General features: G+C 36.9%; 1 protein-coding gene across 1 annotated transcript in view; it reads right to left on the bottom strand.

Annotated features, from left to right (window-relative positions):
- LOC107557878 (voltage-gated potassium channel subunit beta-1-like) overlaps window positions 1-21,589 on the bottom strand; it is a 33,811-nt gene extending 12,222 nt beyond the window's left edge. Inside the window, exons 1-8 of the mRNA XM_016241453.1 lie at window positions 21,194-21,589; window positions 14,041-14,084; window positions 9,907-9,944; window positions 6,745-6,824; window positions 5,806-5,850; window positions 5,628-5,672; window positions 5,407-5,450; window positions 1,290-1,376 (exon numbers count right to left, since the gene is read on the bottom strand). Coding sequence (XP_016096939.1) covers window positions 1,290-1,376; window positions 5,407-5,450; window positions 5,628-5,672; window positions 5,806-5,850; window positions 6,745-6,824; window positions 9,907-9,944; window positions 14,041-14,084; window positions 21,194-21,408 — 598 coding nt within the window. The 5' untranslated portion in view covers window positions 21,409-21,589. The remainder of the gene's footprint in view (window positions 1-1,289; window positions 1,377-5,406; window positions 5,451-5,627; window positions 5,673-5,805; window positions 5,851-6,744; window positions 6,825-9,906; window positions 9,945-14,040; window positions 14,085-21,193) is intronic.
- Window positions 21,590-21,850: the final 261 nt, after the last annotated feature.

Raw genomic sequence — 21,850 nt, 5'->3', positions numbered from 1 at the left:
AGAGATACAGAGAGAGAGAGAGAGAGAGAGAGAGAGAGAGAGAGAGAGAGAGAGAGAGGGAGAGAGAGAGAGAGAGAGAGAGAGAGAGAGAGAGAGAGATGGAGAGATGGAGAGAGAGAGAGAGAGAGAGAGAGATGGAGAGAGAGAGAGAGAGAGGGAGAGAGAGAGAGAGAGAGAGAGAGAGAGAGAGAGAGAGAGAGAGAGAGAGAGAGAGAGAAGACTATAAGAAGTAGACTTCCTGAGCACTGCAGTGCCACAGAATTTGAAAGGGAGTGAGAGAGAGGTTAGACTGGGATTATAAAAAATGGCCTCCTGAGATGTATGGAAATAGCACCCTACATCCTGTTTTACACACACAGACACACACACACACAATTTAGACCTAGTATGCAGAAAAAGACTTCGGTGACTTTTGCCAAGGCCCCAAGCACAGGGTCACAGTAAACACACACCGTTCCAAAGTTTGGGGCCATCGGGATTTAAAAAAAGAAATGAATAGGCTACTTAATAGGCTTGCTTTTATTCAGCAAGGATGCATTAAATTAACTAAAAGTGATAGTAAAGACATATAAAAGATTTTGTTTTCAAATGAATGTTTTCCTTTTGAACTCATCAAAGATTTTGAAATTCATCAAAGATTTCTGAAATTATCCTGTATTATGAATTCCACACAAATATTAAGCAGCACAACTGTTTCAACATTGATAAGAAAAAAATGTTTCTTGAGCAGCAAATCAGCCTATTAGAATGATTTCTGAAGAATCATGTGACACTGAAGACTGAAGTAATGGCTGCTAAATATAAAGCTTGGCCATGACAAGAATAAACTACACTTTAAAATATATTCAAATAGGAAAAAAATAATAATATTTCACAATATTACTGTTTGATCAAATAAATGGTGAGCATAAGAGACTTCTTTCAAGAAACATTTTATCTCACACTTTTGAACAGTAGTGTCCATAAACTGTGTTCTAGCATTGCTTGGGTGGTAACAAATACTTTCCTTCAAATGTCTGCCATTATTCAGGTAGCTGGGTTAAAAGAAATCAACTTTACCTTGCTCACCAAGACTCTCTTTAAACTGCTGCACTGCTATTACAGTAAAGAGAAACTTGCTGACAGTTTAGTTTAAGCTCTTGCGACAGTTTTATACAAGCAATGCATACTTGCATTTCTTTACGAATTGCCTCTAACCCATTTCAGAATGCAATGATGCACAAAATAGAGCTTGCAAAGCTAGAAGCATCAGTGTAGTGACACTTGTTTTGGACCTAAGCCTCACCTACCTTCCATAGGAGTGTTGCTATCAGGGCGATTGGCAAAAACCACATCCACATACTCCAGCTGTAACCTCTGCAAAGAACCCTTCAGACCTACAGAGAGAAAACACAGAGAGAAAGCATAAGAAAATGTGCATGTTTTTTTGTATTCAGAGTATAATTTGTTTGGTTGGTGTGAAAGTGAATCCAAAACTGCATCTAAATCCACTAGAAAAGATGGTCTGGGATCCGTTTAGTATGCTGTAGGAAAGACGCTCATCAAATAACAGCTTCAATTTTGGTCTGTTCCTCACACAAAACTATCAAATGGTTTGGATATGACATGGAATATAATGCACGAGTTGTATGAATCACATTTGTGATAATTCTATGCTGCTTTTTTTCATTTTTGGAGCTCAAACAGCCCCAATTTCCATTCACTTTCATTCAAAGAGCAGTATAAACATTCTGCCTAATACAATATTTGTTGTTTTGTGGGAAAAAAAGGTTTGAAGCAACACGAGGGCAAGTAAATTAAATTTCATTCAGCTATGAAACAGGAAAGATTAAAAATGATGACACCATCTCATATAGTTGCCTAAGGACCTACATTCATTCTTAGCTGCTATCTGACAGCCAGAAGTGTGAAAAGACATAGAGGGATGAGAGGAGAGAGGAAATTCAGACAGAGCAAAAATAGGATCAGGTGAGCAGTTGAGAGAGGATTAGAAAAGTACAGCTTTGTAGACACCAGAGAAGAGGAAGAGAAACACGATGAGGAAGCAGAAAAAGGATGAATGATTGAGTCTGACTGTCACATCATTGCCCCATTCAGAAACAGAGAGAGAGACAGAGAACAAACACTGAGGGACAGTTCATAACATATATTATGCACTGTAAGCAATATGTTTATTTGTGTTTATCTATAGACTAGGGGTATATCAATGACCATAATGATATCGTCCAATATATATAGATATCGGGCAGTCATGGCCTAATGGATAGAGAGTCGGACTTGTAACCTGAAGGTCACGGGTTCAAGTCTCAGGTCCGGCAGGGATTGTAGGTGGGGGGAGTGAATATCCAGCGCTCACTCCACCTTCAATAACATAACTGAGGTGAGACCCTTGAGCAAAGCACCGAACCCCCAACTGCTCCCCAGGCGCCACAGCACTGGCTGCCCACTGCTCTGGGTGTGTTGTGTGTGTGTGTGTGTGTGTGTGTGTGCGTGTGTGCATGTTTGTTCACTACTCACTGCTGTGTGTGTGCTCTTGGATGGGTTAAATGCAGAGCACAAATTCCAAGTATGGGACACCATACTTGGCCACACGTCACACCCTTTCCAATATAGGCTTTTTTTTTTTAATTATCAAGAATATTGTGAAAATGGTGATACTGGAACTATAAGCTTGTTTCAAACTTGTAGAAATTCAAAACCGGTATTACTTTAACTATGAACACAAAACAGTACAGATGTATAATATCGACCATTATATTAGTTATCGGCCGTAAAAAATTACATATTTACTGTATAAAACATATAAATATATAAAAACAGTGAACCCAAAAATAATTTGCGGTTATCGTATTGACCAATATATTATTTCATCCCTTATAGACCATAACATGGCCCCAAAAAGGCAATTCAGCCACACTTAAAATAAATGTCACATAAAAGTATAGACAATTATGTACACCGTTCAAAAGTTTGGGATCGGTAAAATTTGTTTTGCAAATGTTTAGGTGAGTATCTTATGCTCACAAAGTCTGCACTTTTTTGATCAAAAATACAGTAACAGCAATGTTGTGAAACATTATTACAATTTAAAATAACTGTTTTCTTTCCTAATATATGTTCAAATGTAATCTACTCCTGTGATGACAAAGCTGAATTGTCAGCAGCAGCATAAAAAAAACATTCTATATGATCTGATGCTCAATAAACATTCTTATCATTATCAATACTGGAAACAGTTGCTTAATATTTTTTTGTGAAACTCATGCTACAGGATTCTTTGATGAATATAAAGTTCAAAACAACAGCATTTATTTGACATAGAAATATTTTTAAACATTACAAATGTCTTTACTGTCACTTTTGATCAATTTCATGCATCCTTGCTGAATAAAAGTATTAATTTGTTTAAAATGTTCTGTTGTGAACCTCACAAACATCTATTCTGTCAAATGTTTTGCATGAAAAGTGCTTGTGATGTTTTACCTTTTAAATAAATGCCACTTGGTTTGACATTTTATTGTTTAATGCAATGGCATTCAAACATTTTTTGATTGCTGCTTAAGTGTCCAAATACTTTTTGGGGTCACTCATCTGAACTCCGCGAAAAACATTTATTCTTCGTTCTATTTAAGCTTTTCTTTCAAATAATACACACACTGTACTGTAGCTTTTCTTATTTCATACACCGGTATTTAAGTACTGTGAAAGTAATGAACTGGCAAAACTTTACAGTCATGCTAATAAATCTTGGCTGAGAGAAAAAAGAGAGAGCGTAAACACACCAGGTGTGTTGAAACAAAGTTGTCAGATAGCTTTCAGGTGATCAGACGCTGGCATGATTACTCTGCCATACTGAAATTAATCTGACAGATAAACCCCACACTCCTCCTTTCACAAAAATACTGTAATCCAGCCAATCTCAGCCTCATTAATCAGGCCTGTGCTCACGGAGTGCGCCCTTGCATCCTCCACGGCTCTAATCAGTCAGAATTTTCTGGGTTTGTGGAGGAGATATTCTTAGCTGGGAGCTTTTTTTAAAGTACATAGAGGATAAACAGACGTTTCTTTCTAGCCCACAAACAATGTCAAACAAACACAAGCAAGGAGGGTAGAGAGAGGCGAGCCAGAAAGGAACACTGCACACAAGCTGGAGTGATAAAAATAACTTGGAGAACAGGAGGGAGGGAGGGTGGGACGAGCACAGCATGTGAATGATTCAATTAGTTTCATGAAATACAAACAGTGAATTTTCTCAATCTGAAAGTGATACAGAAATGGCATTACAGATATTAAACTCTCTGAAAATCAGTCGTCCGCCTCTGTCTCATAGAAATACAGTAATAGAGCAGAGATAAATCTGAATATTATTACACATAGATTTCCACTCTTGAGCAAGCACTCAATTAAAGATTATGATTTCAAACACTTATAATTTCATGTGGTTGATAATCGGAATATGCAAATATGCCATTTTAATTATGCATGAGGCTATTAAGGCAATATGAATTCAGCGATGCAAGTCGTTTAACATACTTTGTTGTGTCAGGAACATTTATTACTATTGCCATTAATCACAAGCTCATTCTTTAAAAAGAGATTATAACAATGGGTAAACAAAAATACATTACAAACAAATGAAAAGCCTTTAAAAAAAATGGCAGCTAAATTTGTATGTGATCAAATCTTTTTTTAAATTGTTAATTTTTTAATATTCATCAGACTTGAGATTGGATGGGTTAAGACAAATAAACTCAAAATGAATGAATAAATTATTAAATACAGATTATAACAATGGGTAAACAAAAATACATTACAAACAAATGAAAAGCCTTTAAAAAAATGGCAGCTAAATTTGTATGTGATCAAATCTTTTTTTAAATTGTTAATTTTTTAATATTCATCAGACTTGAGATTGGATGGGTTAAGACAAATAAACTCAAAATGAATGAATAAATTATTAAATATGTAAGTAAAGAAGTAGGTAAGTAAATAAATAAAATAAGATTGTCTTGATATCTTTATTATGATTTTCATGTACATGTATCTTATTTTAAAGACATGTTTACTGGAAAACAAAACAACAACAAAACATTCAGATTATGAAAATGATATTTTGAAGTGTAATAAATGTAGAAGGTAAATGGTTTCTGTATCTATACTGTATTTGAATCAATATTTTGGTTTGCATGTGTTACTGTATAATTGTTTATCAGAAAGGATTGAGAAAGAATCTCACACTGTTTAAGAATGAATGCTGGTGTGGGTGCTGAGGCCACATACAGTCTACTGCAGTGAAAGAGAGAAAAAATCAATAAAGGAGGAGGGAACTAGAAAGAAAAGAAGAAAAAAAGGTTCAGGTCAATTACAAACGACAGGGGAATTAGACGAAAGAAGAAGAATCTCTACCTTCAATAATGTGCTTCCTAGAGAGCCCACGCTCTGTCTCTGCCCTAGAGAAAGAGAGAGAGAGAAAGAAAGAAAGAAAGAAAGAAAGAAAAAGAAAGAAAGAAAGCTTTATAAGCAGACTAAATCGAAGTGCCTACATCTCATGGAGAACATGAAAGTAGATTTTATTGACAGAATGAATAGACAGATGGCAGAAAAAAAACAGATAGACAGATACTCACTTTCCTCCCCAGTACAGTTTAGTGGTGATAACCAGACTGGATCTCCTGTACACACACACACACACACACACACACACACACAGATTATGGACTATGTGTGAAAGCAGTGGTCTTGTACATTTCTTGGCCAATGAAATTGATTATTAAAATGATAATATGAAAGAACTAAGATAAATACCTCCAACACTTCTTTTTGATAATGTTTCCTAGGATTATTTCAGCCCTGTGAAGAAGAAAGATACATTTTGAGTGCTTGCTTTGAGAGATTTTTTTTCCATGGCACTGTGAGGTGAATTCACTATAGCACTACGCTATGCATATATTTAATCTTATACTTTAAAGTTACTGTCATTTTTTTCAGGGTAAACACACCTCCTTTGTATGCATGAGTTTCATTATAGAAGTCGCCAGATTCACAAGCGTCAGCGCTATTTGCCTGATGCAGTTAACGTTGAGCTATGGGTACTGTCTATAGAAAGCTGGAGGAAATTTAAAGCTTATTTAAAATGAATGTTAGTGTACTTTTCTAGTGATCATGACAGCAGTAATTCATCAAAGTATGCTCAAAGAATGGAGAAAAGCATTAAAACCAGGCACGTATCCAGACATTTGCCATTTTAAAGGTGCCTTATGACAGTGGTAGAGTGATGATGTACAGCTACAGAAAAATATGACCACTCTAGTCTGTAGCACCATGCACTACCTAACTGGCCAGCAAACCTAAAAATGTATCCATGCAAATTGCATTTAGCACTAAATTTGTGGCTGTGTGCATCTCGACTTGAATGCATAATTCCTTTAGTGAATTTGGTGCAAAAGCAATGTGTGCAAAAATTATGCTATCAGTGGGTGCAATTCAATCATAGTGAATTCCCTTCTGCTTCCTCTAACAGGTTTAGATAAATCAGCTTGGCAAGTTTGGATCTGAAGTTTACAGGATGGACTGTAATCCAGGATTATTTGTGCTCTTATGCACTGGCTGAATCCCAATTTGCACTTGATGCTATCCATTTAATAGGTTCTAGTATGAAAGATTTAGATTAGTTAGATAGTATGCTGAAGGTGTCTGGATGGATTTAGCCACTCTGTTTTGCTGTAAGTCAAAGGTCAAACTCACTTCCCAGCTGAATAGACCTCTGCAGTGTCAAAGAGGTTAACCCCATTTTCATAGGCTATAGTCATCAGCTGCTCTGCCACCTGCAAAACACACACACACACACACACACACCAATATCAAGCACTCAGCTGTCAGTCAGCATTGCAGAGAGCTCAGAAGTGTGTGTAAACGGATAACTGAGTGCTTACCTTTCTGAAAACAGTGCTGCTTAAAGGTGGAGTAAGCGATTTTTCAAAAACGCTTTAGAAAACTGATTTGGGCCGAATAGCAAAACAAACTTGTAGCCAGTCAGCAGTAAGGGGCGTGTCTACTCATGATGTGGAGGAGAGAGCATTCAGTGCACGGGACGGACATTAGCCAAGCCGAGCGACAGAAAGATAGAAATGGCGGATAAAAAACAAAAGAGGAAAAAAACGTCTGCGGAACAAAAGAAGGCTTAAGGCAATAAGGCAAGAAGTAGGACCCGTGTAAATATCGGATCAGCTTTCCAGCGCTGGAGAGAACTCAAGGAGCGGAAGGCCTGCGATCGGACTCCGAGGTTGCTTTGTTTCTTCTCGATAGGTGAGTAACACCGTGTCTGTGCCGCAACAGCTAAAGTATGTAGTACACTGGACGTGACAAAGCAACCGTTGAAAATCATTTGAAATGTATGTCAATACGTCATAAATAGAACGCAGCAGCTGTTTTCTGTCAGGGATTTGTCGTGTCGTGCCGCGCCGCATCCAGTGTAGACCATAGATATGTATATAAGTATATCTATATGGTGTAGACAGCATCACTGATTATAATGAGTTCTATAGTATTTTGTCACACCGCGCCACTCGTGTCCAGTGTAGACATGGTGTAATATTGGTTTTGCTTTGTTTCACAGAACTAATCGTTGTCTGGGTTGCGTACGTTATGTGTGGGGCGGAGCTATCAAAATAGGGGCGAGACCCTTTTGGGGTAGGGGCGTGTTTGTTTTGGTGATTTCAAACGTCAACATTGGCTACCAGAAATCGCTTACCCCACCTTTAAATCCACTTCACATGATTCACTGTCATGTGAAGCATTTTTCTAACATTTATGTCCATCACATTTAATTTGTCCAAACCAAATTCAGGGTTGAGCTGGATTTGTACTTTTTAGACATATTGTTTTGAACCTTTGCAGAATTTTTTGTCACTTTTATTCATATGGACAGTGCAGTTAGGATAGGAAGCGATGCGGAGAGAGGGACAGAACAGGATCAGAAAATGCATGTTATTCTAGAGAAAAACAGTTTATCTTTGTAAATTTTCATCAAAATGCAATAGCTTGCTCTGCCCGTGAAACAATTTTCCTTTTCAGTTGATTTCACAGAGCACTGACTGTTATTTTTCAACCCCTCCCCTCCAAACACTTGGCTCCATCCTGGTATTTAAAGCCCGCTTGTCACTATGTATATAGGAATACAGTATGTGTCATAGCATGGCATGGAATTAATAGCATCTGACGGTGATTTCATTCTTTACACCTCACATTGTTTGTCACATGGTGCAGAAAAAAATAATACATGCCTTTATGGACAGATTTTCAGGCAGACGTAATGAGCATAATGGCATTCATGCACATAATAAGTTAACACAAGTTTACTATTATGTGTGGATGCTTTGTAAATGTATCCTTTAAAAATTGTGCTCATCATTTTATATACAGTAACAGCTAGTCATGAAGTAGGATGAGATCAATTAAAACTGCACTGCAGTATCAAAACTGTTTTCAAGATTTAAAAGCACAAGCTCTTAAATTACTGAGACACATGAGTCTTCATTACCCATATGAAACAGCCTTAAAACGCAACCTTAGGGACGGTTCATGCAGAATGCATTTTGAATTGTGACCCTGGGCCACAAAACCAGTCTTAAGTCGCTGGGGTATATTTGTAGCAATAGCCAAAATTACATTGTATGAGTCAAAATTATTGATTTTTCTTTTATGCCAAAAACCATTAGGATATTAAGTAAAGATCATGTTCCATGAATATATTTTGTAAATTTCCTACCGTAAATATATCAAAACTTAATTTTTGATCAGTAATATGCATGGCTAAGAACTTCATTTGGACAACTTTAAAGGCGATTTTCTCAATATTTAGATTTTTTTGCACCCTCAGATTCCAGATTTTCCAAATATTGTCCTATCCTAACAAACCATACATCAATGGAAAGCTTATTTATTCAGCTTTCATATGATGTATAAATCTTAATTTCGAAAAATTGACCCTTATGACTGGTTTTGTGGTCCAAGGTCACAATTTAGACTGTGCTGCTTTTCCATTGTTTTTCTACGTAAATGTGCACTAGATGGACATGTTTGACTATAGCTCTCATGTCTTATATCTTTTATGGCAACCTGCACATGACAGCATTCTAAAAGAGCATCTGTTTTTCTTGTGTAACTGCTGTAATAATACAATGATCTTCATGTCAGAGTTGAACCTTCTGTTGACAGAACAATTGACATGGTGGCTAAAACCTCTGCATTCTCTACAATCACTCTCTAGCTCTCTTTGATGGAGAACTGTCAGGATGAGTGACAGTGATCCGTTCTGTCAGTGTAGTTGTATATTGGCAGACAGATGAGGAACAACCGTCTGTTCAGCTGCTGATGTAATGACTTATGACATGTGGAGAAGGGGACCGAACGGGGATGTCCGCATCTCGCATAATTTGATTGGACAAGAAGGATGATTGGACAATAGAGGAGACTCCGCCTCTGGGGAAAGACAGGCTTGTGGTGGAAGTTGTTGCTGCAGGGACTTTTATGATGTAAGAGACGCTAGTATTTATGTGCATTTGCCCTGGGTGAGTGTCAGAAAGGGGCACTGGCAGAATGATGTTATTGTTTGAATAATGCGGAAGACCACAGCATGATGTGTCTACGAGCCTTCTTCTCTGCCAAGACTGTCAACACAGAACATGCTTATCTGACCAATTTGTGATAATGGCTAGAGTGGATTTAGAAATGAGAATAATGGGTAAAAACGAAACAAAACAAAAACTGATTCAACAATTATATTACAAAATAATTTATTATGAGTAAATAGATTGTTTACCCTCTAGATTAATTGTTTTCGAATATATCTATGCTATGAGTTAAGTTCATTTTCAGGTTATGAATATAAAAATTTTCAATACTCGCCTCATCCGAAATCTGTCCCCCAAATGTCACCCACGTGCCTAAGAGAGAGAAAGAAATCAAAAGAAAGAGAGGGAGTGTGAGTCAGAGTTTTTATTCCAAGTAGAGCTTGATTTATTTGCTCTGGTGACTGTCACAGAAACGCTCAAACATATTAGAATGAGAAACAGACCTGATTCTGAATGTTTTACAGTAATAATACCAGTTAAAGAAGAATTTAAAAAAATAAGTTCAGTGACATTTCCAGAAACGTAACTGTTGTTTAGTGGATGTGGTGTCTACCTGTCACTCATATACTGATGTAAACAAATCAACATTTCCCTGTTCATTTCATTCAATATGATATAATAATAATGGTGCTGATTTGTATAGGATGCAAACCATTTATTAAAACTATTTATCTATTTATTTTTAGAATTATTACTTTTTTCATGAAAATCAGGAGTCAAAACATTAAAACTCACTTTCTAACTTTTTCCTGCATTTTTTAATATTGTTAAATATTATTAAAATTTAAAATAAATAGTTTTGATTTTAATATGTTGTTTATCTGGTGCACAATAAACATTTCTTATTATCATTGTTGAAACAGTTGCTGCTTAATATTTTTGTGGAAAGCGAGATTTTCTTCAGGATTCTTTGATGAATGGAAAGTTCAAAAGAACAGCATTTACTTAAAACAGAAAAATTATTTGTAACATTTATGATTTACTGTAACTTTTGACCAATTTAATGTGTCCTTGCTGAACAAAAGTATTAATTTATTTCATGTATATATATTTAAATATTTATTTATATATGTGCTTTTTGATAGGGATATTTACACCATCAAAAATAAATACTTCAGTTCAACAAAGAAAGAGACAAAAATTAGGTTGATTCTTGGCCTTGACACTGCCAGCAGTCTAAAGCACCCATGATTCATTGCTGTCAGGATAAGACTCTGCAGTCACTGCCCCACGTCCTTGTCACAATCACCTACTATCACCCTAAAACTCACCCCGGCTGCGGGTTGAGCATCTCTCCAGCAAGCACTGGTGTCCTTGGCTTCAATATTATGGGATCTGTTAGCATCCCATGAGACACCAGACTGTGTTTCAGGGTAAGGGAACCCGTCGGGGGTGATCAGCTGTTCCCATGGCGATCAAGCACTCATGGGTTGTAGGATAAATTAGGAAATAGTGTGGGCGTTTGCAAGTGTTACGTTCCCTTGGTGACACCTGCGTAACGATAAGGAACATTTGGCGCCTTTCTTATGTTTCGTATGCTGCCAGATAACTTTATGTGTACAGCTACTGTGAACAACGGTGTGAACCAGGGTCTTCGTCAGCTCAACAACTGAGAGAAACAAGGGAATAACAAGCTCATTCTGCTTAATCCTGGATCTCCCCATGTATTAGAGCTGATTGAAATTTTTTTTTATATTAATTTACATTAGCAAATGAATGTAATGAATGAAATTTTAAACATTTTTAAATTAAAATAAATATTTTACAAAATATATTTGAATCTAAAACGGCTATTAAATCAAATCCATATCTCTAAGTAAGTTATGTTCCAAATTTTAAGTTGATATCACAAAAATTGAGGTTCCTGCGAGATTTTGTTTAAGCACTATACCAAAATAACCACCAGGTGACACCCACATTTTTTGGTGCATTTATCTTATAAATCTCTGTCACAGTATTACTTCCATCACAAATCTTGGAATCTTGAGACTCAGACCTTTCAAACGATATGTGTTAGAAAGATTAGAGAAAGTTGTAACTATGAAATATTGTAGTAAATTCTGTAATATGATACTTGACGACACCCAAGGGGAGGAGCCTGCTAAAGGGATTTAAAGTACCATTCCTATGGTAACAATGTTCAATTTCAAAACGGTTTTCACAGGATGAATTTTGAATGTTTAAGCTCACAAATGATGTCTAATTTAGGATGATTACTAAAATATGTGATGGAGAAAAGGCAATAAAAAATTAGTGTCAAGCTCGCTAGTAGTGACAGTTAACAGATTAAATGTATTTAATATATTTTATTTAAATGTATATTTTACAGTATTTATAGATTTATAGAAATATATAGATAATTTGTACATAAATAAATATGTCATTTTTTGATGACATTTTTAAAAGCTCCACTGTGCTTCCATCATAGCCTTTGGGCAAACACCACTGACGTACATGAACACGAACATACATTTATACATGCACATGTGGACACACAATCCCATATAAAAAATTACTGCAGCTTTGGTGGTTTCCACTGAAAGCTGTCCTCATGTATTCAGTGGAGTGCATGTCTGAAGCACTGAAATCTTATCAGCCTGCAGTGCTTTTGTTGTGTTTGATCAAGTGGCTAATGTTCGTGATGTCTGACCCCGAGCAATGTCCTTTGACGTCTCAGGAAAATAACAGCACTGAAGGGTGAGTTGCGGCACTTTCGCACAACATTTCAGCACCAAAATCTGCATCTTAATCACTAACCACCAGTGAATAACCAGGTGCGAGCTCCTTGATTGGTTGAGTTTTATTCTCAAAAGTCGCAAGTTTCATTCAGCACAGCTTTTTTGTGAGCATGTTTGCTCTGTTTGCTGATTTGCGTACTCAATTGTGTGCTAAAATAATACAGAAAGCATTTGCAAATAAATAACATTAAAAGCCACTTAAATCCATTTCATTCACATTCACTAGCCCCTTTCATCATGTGTGAACAGGACCTTTTCAAAAATACCGGTAAATTCGTTCCGGCAATTTACCGTTATGAGAAGTTGTAACATTACCAGTAAATTACCGGCAGAACAAGATTACCGGTATGAGCACATACAAGTTCAGAACGCTCATAACATTCAGGGCCAATCATAACATTCTGATGTAGATGAGACATTTACTCCATGTTGTGTAGTTCAGTTTGAAGTCGTCTAATACGATGTCTCTGGGCCAAAAGCAGCTGCATGAATGTGAACATTTGACATAAAAATTAAAACATCAACAAACACTGACCTCATATACCTCGATGTTTACACACCCAACACCGTTGTGAACAGCGCATTTTTGTATTTACTGGTAAGGACGTTCCAGTAATTTTATGGCAATTTACTGGTATTACTATTCGAAAGGGGCTATTGAGAGTTTGACCATTTCGGCTGACAGCAACTTCATGCAATGCAACTCATGTAACAGTTATTTTAAATTGTAATAATATTTTACAATATTACTGTTTTTTTTATTATTAAATGCAGCCTTGGTGAGCATAAGATTTTAAAATTGTATTTTTGGATGCAGGAAGGAGGAAGGACTCATACAGAGGAAGAATCTGATCTAGGATAAGAGAGACACCATTTGGAAATGTGTTGTGAAGATAAGTCCAGGGCTTTTTTTTATGGTGGAATAGCAGCTGTTTGTTCCTCAATGCTCTTACTGAAAGCCTTTAGTATGACAACAATAAAAGCCAGTTCACTTATCCTAGTTCAGTCCACACCAACCAATTCCGTTTCCAATGCCCTATGGTTTTCATGAGAGCAGAGATGGTTTGCTCTTGGAGGTGAAACATAAACTGAATTTTTTAACACACCATTACAATTCCTGCATTTAATTAATTAATGAACTGATTCTGTAATTTTCTTGTGTGTCTTGCATTGATTTATAGCGATAAAAATAAACGCACAAATTGGAATGAACTGAATCAAACATGCTCTCTTGCGTAGTCATGCATGAGTCCTGTAGCATTAGAACCTCCTGCTATTTAAGCCACACTGCGTTTATATCTCAAGAGAAGTCAACAACAGATTTATACAGTCATTGTGTTTAGTTCACAAGGCTTGTTAACAAAACCATCTATTCGTAAAAATAAAAGGGAACAGAGAATAAATTAAGCTTCAACCCATCACTCTCCTGCTGTGTGTGGAGTGTGTGAGGCAATTAGTGAGCTTGTGTTTTAATTCATGATAAATTAAATATGAATGGAGGGAGGACAACTTTTTCGAGATCATGTGACTCTTCAAACACACGCTGTTGCCTGCACTTCATTGAAACACATTGTGTGAACGTATCACTGATCTATAGTACTTATATTCAGTGCGACCTTTTGGTGTTTTATGGTTAATGGCTGCTGGTTTATAAATCAAAAAATGCTTACCGAGTCCAAGGCATGATACTCGCAGTCCTGACTTCCCAAGATTCCTGTGGAGAGAGAGAGAGTGGGAAAAACTGTTATCAAAGACATAACATACTGTGCCTCTAGTGCCTTTATGATATTTTATTTTATTTTCATAAGAAAAATACACATTATAAAGTAAATTTTTTTTAATAAAATAGGTACTGTATGTATGCATCCTTATAATTAGAAAATCTTAAAAATGTTCAGAAAATGCTTTGATGAAGACCCAACCTTCAATAACGTTTAACTGTGACAGGTTCATGAATGAATACACGCTGAAATGTTTTCATTGTACACTGAACACTTTTATTTTAAAAGTTAAAGTAAAATTAAAATGTTAAAAAGCCACCTCTAAGGTAATAACTGTTCAAGCATGTTTCTGCTATTTGGTTTTCAAAAAAGCATTCATGACCTCCCACTATGGTGCATGTGACTAATGGACCTTCTTTTTGGACATAGAGTCCAAAAAGTTAAACCATTTTAACTTTCTCTCAGTGTGGACAACAACTGAATACTTGATCCATAGAGACCGTTGTGACTCTTACAGCACTTCAGTGATTTAAGATAGTTATTATCAGAGAACAAAACTCTTTAATAGCTTTAAAAAGTACATGTGAATGCACCCACACAAAATGACCGGCTGGTATTTATGCCCCAAAGTCGTGGATCTGATCTTTTTATGGTTTTAGCCTCCTATTAAGATCATCTTATTGGCTACAATATAAAATACATTAGCCACAGTTCTATTCATCAGAGTGAGGATGTAACTTTAACAGCAGCCCTGGTTTCAATCTACAGTAAAACCTCAGCAATCCATTTCAACTCCTCCAACATTAAAATTTCCTCTACTCTGATATGTGGCTCCCTCTTAATGCCTGACTGAGTCAGAGATAACACCTCATTCACTTTAAACCCACACCTCAGCTCTTCACCACAAATCAAATTGTTCTAGGTTCACCACTACTGTCCTCAAATTACTTAAATGATTGTTTGCTTCCTGTAATTATGATGAACAGTTGGTGTGTGTTTTACTGAATGCAGGAAGGACATCTATCTATCTATCCATCCATCCATCCATCTATAGTATCCATCTGGCCGTTTATCCTTCCATCCATCCATCCACCCATCCATCGTATGTATCCATCCATCCATCTGAACAAACACTGAAGCAATAAACTTTGGCATGTAATTTGCTTGTGCTACAGAACTAAACGACACTTCAGATAATGTGTATTGTTGAGGAGAGGTTGTGATATTGTTTTTCTATGCAATTGGATTTACAATTTTCAAAAGGTAGATGAAAAATACCATACTTACATTGAAGGAGGGATCTGAGCCATATTTATTGACGGCAAAATCATAGAGACACTCAGAGAATCCAAGCAAACGCAGAGCAGATCATGAAAAACCACTCTGAGCACCTTAACAACCACATAGCAACATCCTGGCAACCACCCACAACACCTTAACATCGTGGTGGCGGGTTTTGCACCGCTCACATTCTCTTTTTAGTTAAAAAATACCAGAGCAACCGCTCCTGATGTCTGGATCCAAACCTGCCAGTCTCAGAACCTGATTTTGAATCATAATAAGACAATCAACATGGAGTTTCTGCATTTTGGGGAATTATTTTAGGAGGAACAACCAGACATGGTACTTGAATATTTCTGTGCGGTTGTGAAGCAATCGCAGAATATTAGTTAGTATGCATTTGGAGGGAAACCAAGAACATTGATTTTGGCTCACGGACACCCACCCCCTGGTTTTCAGTTTATGGTGAGAATATCAAATCGGCATGCACAGTTCACATTCCCTTCCAAACAGATCCGTCTCCAACTTTCTGCGTATCATCCCCTTAAATGATCTGGGTAAGCATGAAACAAAATTAACAGATACACTCTGTAAAAAAAAAAGACCTACTTAATCATTCTATCTTGTCCCTGCAGGTCAGGTCAAGCTTCTCAGATTATTGCCTTTTCAAATAAGACAAATCTGTAGTCTTTATAAATGGCATCTTCATCCTTCACAGCGATGCAGCTGTTGCAAAAGCGATGGATGTCACCAAACATAATCTCCCACTCAATATTTTTTGTCTTTTGTTTTCCCAGCCATTATTAGTCTGTGTGACATTACAACCACAGCACATTCTCAGCTGCAGACATATATCATTTAAAACTCCCTGTTCTCCGCGTGATGGGTGTGTAGGCCTATCAATATTTTTTGTCTTTTGTTTTCCCAGCCATTATTAGTCTGTGTGACATTACAACCACAGCACATTCTCAGCTGCAGACATATATAATTTAAAACTCCCTGTTCTCCGCGTGATGGGTGTGTAGGCCTGTCTTTTTTCCGGGTAGCAGACACGCACACTGTTGGGTGTCAACAGATCCTTCCTCATCACAGCAAGCTGAGTCAGAGAGCTGAAGAACTGAGACACTGCATGACAGAAGAGCTCAGAAATGCCTCAGCAAGCCAATGGAAACTGTATGAATCATTTAATTGACACCGTAGAGACGAAGGTGTATGAAGAACATGTGTCTTGACAGGAAAGCAGGTCTGATTTTTTGTACATGTGTTTGACTGGATGCTCAAAACACACATAACACAAAAACACAGAATCACATCTATCAGTTACGAGGTGTGGTATCACCATGTGTCCATAGAAATTACATGTTATTCTGAACATGGTACCATGGTAACTTAATTGGTACCACATTTTAGACACTATCATAGTGTCATGGTTTACCGTGAACCATGGTAATACCATTACTAACATCGTGGTTTTTTGGATATGTTACCATGGTATTTATTTTTCAGAATACCTTAGTAGTACCTTGGTATTTTTGTAAGTACCTTGGAGTACCATAAACTGTGTACCATGATACATGAATTTCAGTGCCATGCTATATATAAAAATAACATAGCAGTACATGTGATACCACTGCCGTACCATGGTACAAACCATTTTTTTACTGAAATTCATGGATCATGGTTTTTATATGGTATTCCGAGAATACCATATTACTAACATAGTAAACGTTCAAAACACACTACCATTCAAAAGTTTGTCTGTAGGAGTCTTTAAGATTTTTAAATGTTTTTGAAAGAAGTCTCTTATGCTCACTATGCTGCACTGGTTTGATCGAAAGTACAGTAAAACCGTAATATTATAAAATATTTTTACCTCATACATTTCTTTACTGTGATTTCTCACAGTGATCGATTTCATGTGGGGTTTTTTTTCATGAAAAAATATTGAACTGACACCAAACTCTAGAACGCTAGTGTACTATGGTAGTACCATGGTACAGTACCATATCCAAAACACCATGTATCATGCATCAAAAATACTATACTAAAGTACTCTGGCACGTCACAGTACTTTTTTGTAAGGGTTTTATTAATAAACTAACGACATGCAGCATTTGGAGGACCTGACAGATAAAAGAGAAGCACTTGAATATTTATCAGTATGACCGTTAAAAGGATGCGTCCAAAGCATTTCAGCAAGACTGTTGTAGGAGTACGAGCTTGTGAGAGTGTGTGTGAGTGTGAAGCCTCATTAGTGATACTGTAGTCATCCATCGTAAAACAGAATTGATAACGAATTTAGAGCAGTCAGGGGAACTACTGTGTGTGTGCGTGCGGGTGGGATCTGAATAATATTACCACTGTGTGTGTGAATGTATGCGTGCAGTCTTTTAATAAAAATGAAATCGTTTTAAAAACAAAACTATTAAGCCTCATCAGCAAATGAATAACACAATACGATTATTAACAGATGGGTAACTGTGAGCAGGAAGAGATTTTCTAAGTCCTCAGTTCTCTCTCCAGCAAAATCAGGTTTAGTCCCTCAGCAGTGTCTGAGCAGCCCAGAGCTCATCTGACAATTAAAGGCATAGTTCACTCAAAATGAAAATGATATAATCATCTACTCACCCTAATGTTGCTTAAAACATATAATTTACCTGCCTACCTTCTAACTAACTAACAATGGATAGATAGATTGATAGATCTAAGATCGCAATAACACACATGTGCACAACGGACCATTATGGTGTGAAGAAAAATGCTTACAAGCTAAATGAAACTAACACATACACTGATTGATTTCTAATAGGCCAATGGCCAAGAAAACAGAAGCCCACACACAAATACAATGACAAGGAAAAATGCACACACACACACACACACACACAGCACGACTGCCCATCTGGACTGCAGCACTGGCCAGTGAGCTATGAAACACTGCAACTGTTTGCTTTAGAGCTGGGAATTCAGAAATACCAGGCAGAATTACACTTTTATTAATTGAGAAAATGAAAGAGAGAGATACAAATACACACACAATGCTAATGCTTAATCCCTTGGACACACTAACATATGGCCTTTACAAATATGTGGACATCAATGTTTTAAACTGTATCTTAAGGTTTCTTGTCATTTATAAATTCGGAGCAAGTGAGACAGAAAGAGAGCGAGAACACTGAAAAAAGCCTTACTGCCCAGATTTGTTATAGGACAGACAGGGTTATGATGACAAACTTTTGAAATGAGAGCAATATTTTTTGTTTTGGAGAGTAAATTGAATTTGACAGTAACATTTTTCAGAATTCCAAAATAATACAGCTTAAGCACAATATAGGAATTCTAGTTTTTACTGTTATGCTATTTTTTATACTATAATATATAATATAATATGTAATTTTAAAATAAAATAAAAAGTAAATTTTTTTTTTATGATTTATTCCATGCAGTGACACATTCCTATGGTTATGCAACCCAAATAAAGTCTGAACCTGACTAAAATGAGGAACAAAATTATCCAGTATATGATGCTTCATAAAAAATGGAAAAAGTAAAATAAGGAAATTATGCAAAATACAGTAAAACATATTAATGGCCTGTACATTTTCTCGATATTTGCCATTGGCACATTAAGTTTGGACCCTGAGCAGAACAAACCCAGAGATGGAACAGCAATTTACTTCCATGTCTCACATTATTCAAATACATTCATTCTGACCACTGACTTCAAACACACAATCTAAATCAAAGGCACACACTCTTATGCAACAGAAAGATATTAAAATGTAAGCAGCACTTCTTCTACACAAATGTGATGTTTACAAAAACACCCGAGGTTCTACGCTGTCAGAGCAATTGCTATTTCTAAAGATTAAATCACAGTGAGTGACAGCTGATTAAACCACAGAGACAGATATTTGTTCTCCGGGATATCCGATAAACAGAGGGCCATTACTCAAGCGTAACCTTGCCCTGTGAAAACAACCTATAAGAATTCTCTGCAAGAAGTTGTGCCCTGCAAGCCTCTGATGGTTTGAAATGTCTTGTTTTGTTATGTGATTTGACTATGACCTCAATAAGTCAAAATAAGGTTAAAAAAAGTCTCCTCTGCTTTTTCATGCTTATATTCACATTGTTATTTAAAAAAAGGTTCATGTGCATATAATATATATACAGTATAAATATATTATATAAAATGATTCATATATGATATGATGCAAATAATGTATAATGTTGCACCAAAATCATAATTGTAGTCATAATTTAGTTTTGGATGGCTATTTTCTCACCCTTTCTCAAAAACATAACCTATCTAACTGCTGTCCCTTTAAACAGTAAAATGAACAGCTCTGTGCACACTGAGCACAGGATTGATGTAGTTTGCACTGCTCCATCTTTCAATAACAACCTCTCTGCAATGCCAGCATTACCTTGTGACGTTCACAAAACAATCCTTGCTGAAATGTGCCACATAAACTCTCAAAATTAAAATAACATGGATCTGGTTAAAAATAAGCTTCAGCCACACTTTCCTAACACTGGAATCCTTCGGAAAGGTTATAGAAGTGGGAGCTACAAACAACCGAGAACAGCACAAGGTTTCCCTACATTGAATTTTATCATTAATTCTTCTGCTGTTCAGGAATTATAATATGTATAATATCTGTTCTGAAAGTGACCGTATGTTTTCATAGTACATCAAAATCTTATTTCAAATTATCAGGATAAACTAATTTCCACATGACTTTTAATCACACAATTAATTCAATGAAAGTGTAGAAAAGTAATAAATGTCAAACATGAGTGCGTGAAGCTGGATGTCAGCCGAGGGTGATCAGGTTTACCCTACTGCCCAATTATGACCCCTGTCCAACAGCTAATGTGTCCAATTAGAGTAAAGTGCAGGAAAACCACTAGTTCTCTGTCGTTATGGAAACTAGCAGATATGTGATAACTGTTGCATGCTTGTGGTATACTTGTGTCTCAGATGCAATTAATTATTTCCAGCACAAAAACCATTAGTTCACACCTCCCTCTCAAATTCACACACACACACACACACACACACACGCACACACACACACACACACCCCCCCCAAATATTTCAGCTCTCTGCAGCCTTTCCTCCAATGCAGTATTCCACACACAAGACGAGAAACCACTGTTTGTGTTGAGTGCGTAATAAAGTAATCTACTGTTCACAATGGAGCCAATCACAATTTACTTTTCACTTCATCAATCACTCCACCAACTCACTTTATTAAACACTCCATTAAACAAAAACTAAACATTTAAGTTCACGCAAAACGAAATTCAAACTTGCATTACTTTCTTTCGTTTGTGGAACATAAAAGAAGATATTTTAAAGAACCAAACCGTTTCAGTACCCATTGACTTCCACTGTAACAAAATATACTGTGGAAGTTAATGGGAACCAGAACTTTTTGGTTATTAACATTCTTCATAATATCTGTTTTTGTGTTGTACATAAGAAAGAAATGCATACAGGTTTGAAACAACATGAAGGTGAGTAAATTAACAAAATGTTAATTTTTTTGGATGAAATATCCGCTTAAGATTTCAAGGACAGGGTTTACTAGAACAAGTTGTAAAATCTGTACATTCACAGAGTAAACTGCTATTTTTATAGAAACATTTTGCATGTCTTTCTGAGAATAAAAATAATAACAAAGATCAGAGTTATCAAAACTATACCTGTCGGTGTTAAAACTGAATTCTCAATTGACACACTCAAACTGTGTCATAACTGATATTTTACAATGTTATCATCAAATTTTCGGTGGTTGCCAGAAGTTTTCTGTACCTGTACTTCATGCCAGTGAGTTTTCCAGTTGACTCTTTCAGGGAAATGTGGTGCCTGTGCGCAAAGGAGCCCAGGCTTCGGGCGATCAGCGCCACCGTTCGGAACCGTGCCCGTGCTGCGCTGGCCGTGTTCGGACTCGACGTGTTCTGCTTGTTCGGCTCGCTGGTGCGCGGGGCCTTCAACCCGTGATCCGTACACGCGAAGGACACCTGCATGGCTGTTAACTGCAAAGGAACTTGAGCAGGAAAAACCGACACAGCTTGTCCTGGAAGCCCAAAAGTATCAGGATTGATTGAAGAGTTCTGGATTGGCTCTCAAGTACTGAAGAGTTTATAGAGTTTACAAATGAAATGCCTCTCTCTTTCTGAAACTCTTGCTCTCTTTCCCAACAGGAGCTGATCCCGTTTGTGTCTTCTTAACCTGTGCGATGCTGCTTTGCCTCTTCGGTTTGCCTCCTTTTGTCACTCTTTCCCCTCCACTGATCTTAGCTGACCCTCAACGGTATTCCTACTCGGGCTGATGACGGGCTGAGGGGGGTTTTCTTCAGCCCACGCTCCTCACCGAGACTATAAAAGCAGTCCAAGTGCACCTCAGGAGACGCACAGCTATGCCACAGACTCCGGAACTCTGGGAAAACACTCAAAACCGGACGATTGA

This window comes from Sinocyclocheilus grahami, unplaced genomic scaffold, assembly GCF_001515645.1.
Source record: "Sinocyclocheilus grahami isolate Dianchi unplaced genomic scaffold, SAMN03320097.WGS_v1.1 scaffold622.1, whole genome shotgun sequence".
NCBI lineage: Eukaryota > Metazoa > Chordata > Actinopteri > Cypriniformes > Cyprinidae > Sinocyclocheilus > Sinocyclocheilus grahami.
This window is presented reverse-complemented; position numbering and strand designations above follow the sequence as displayed.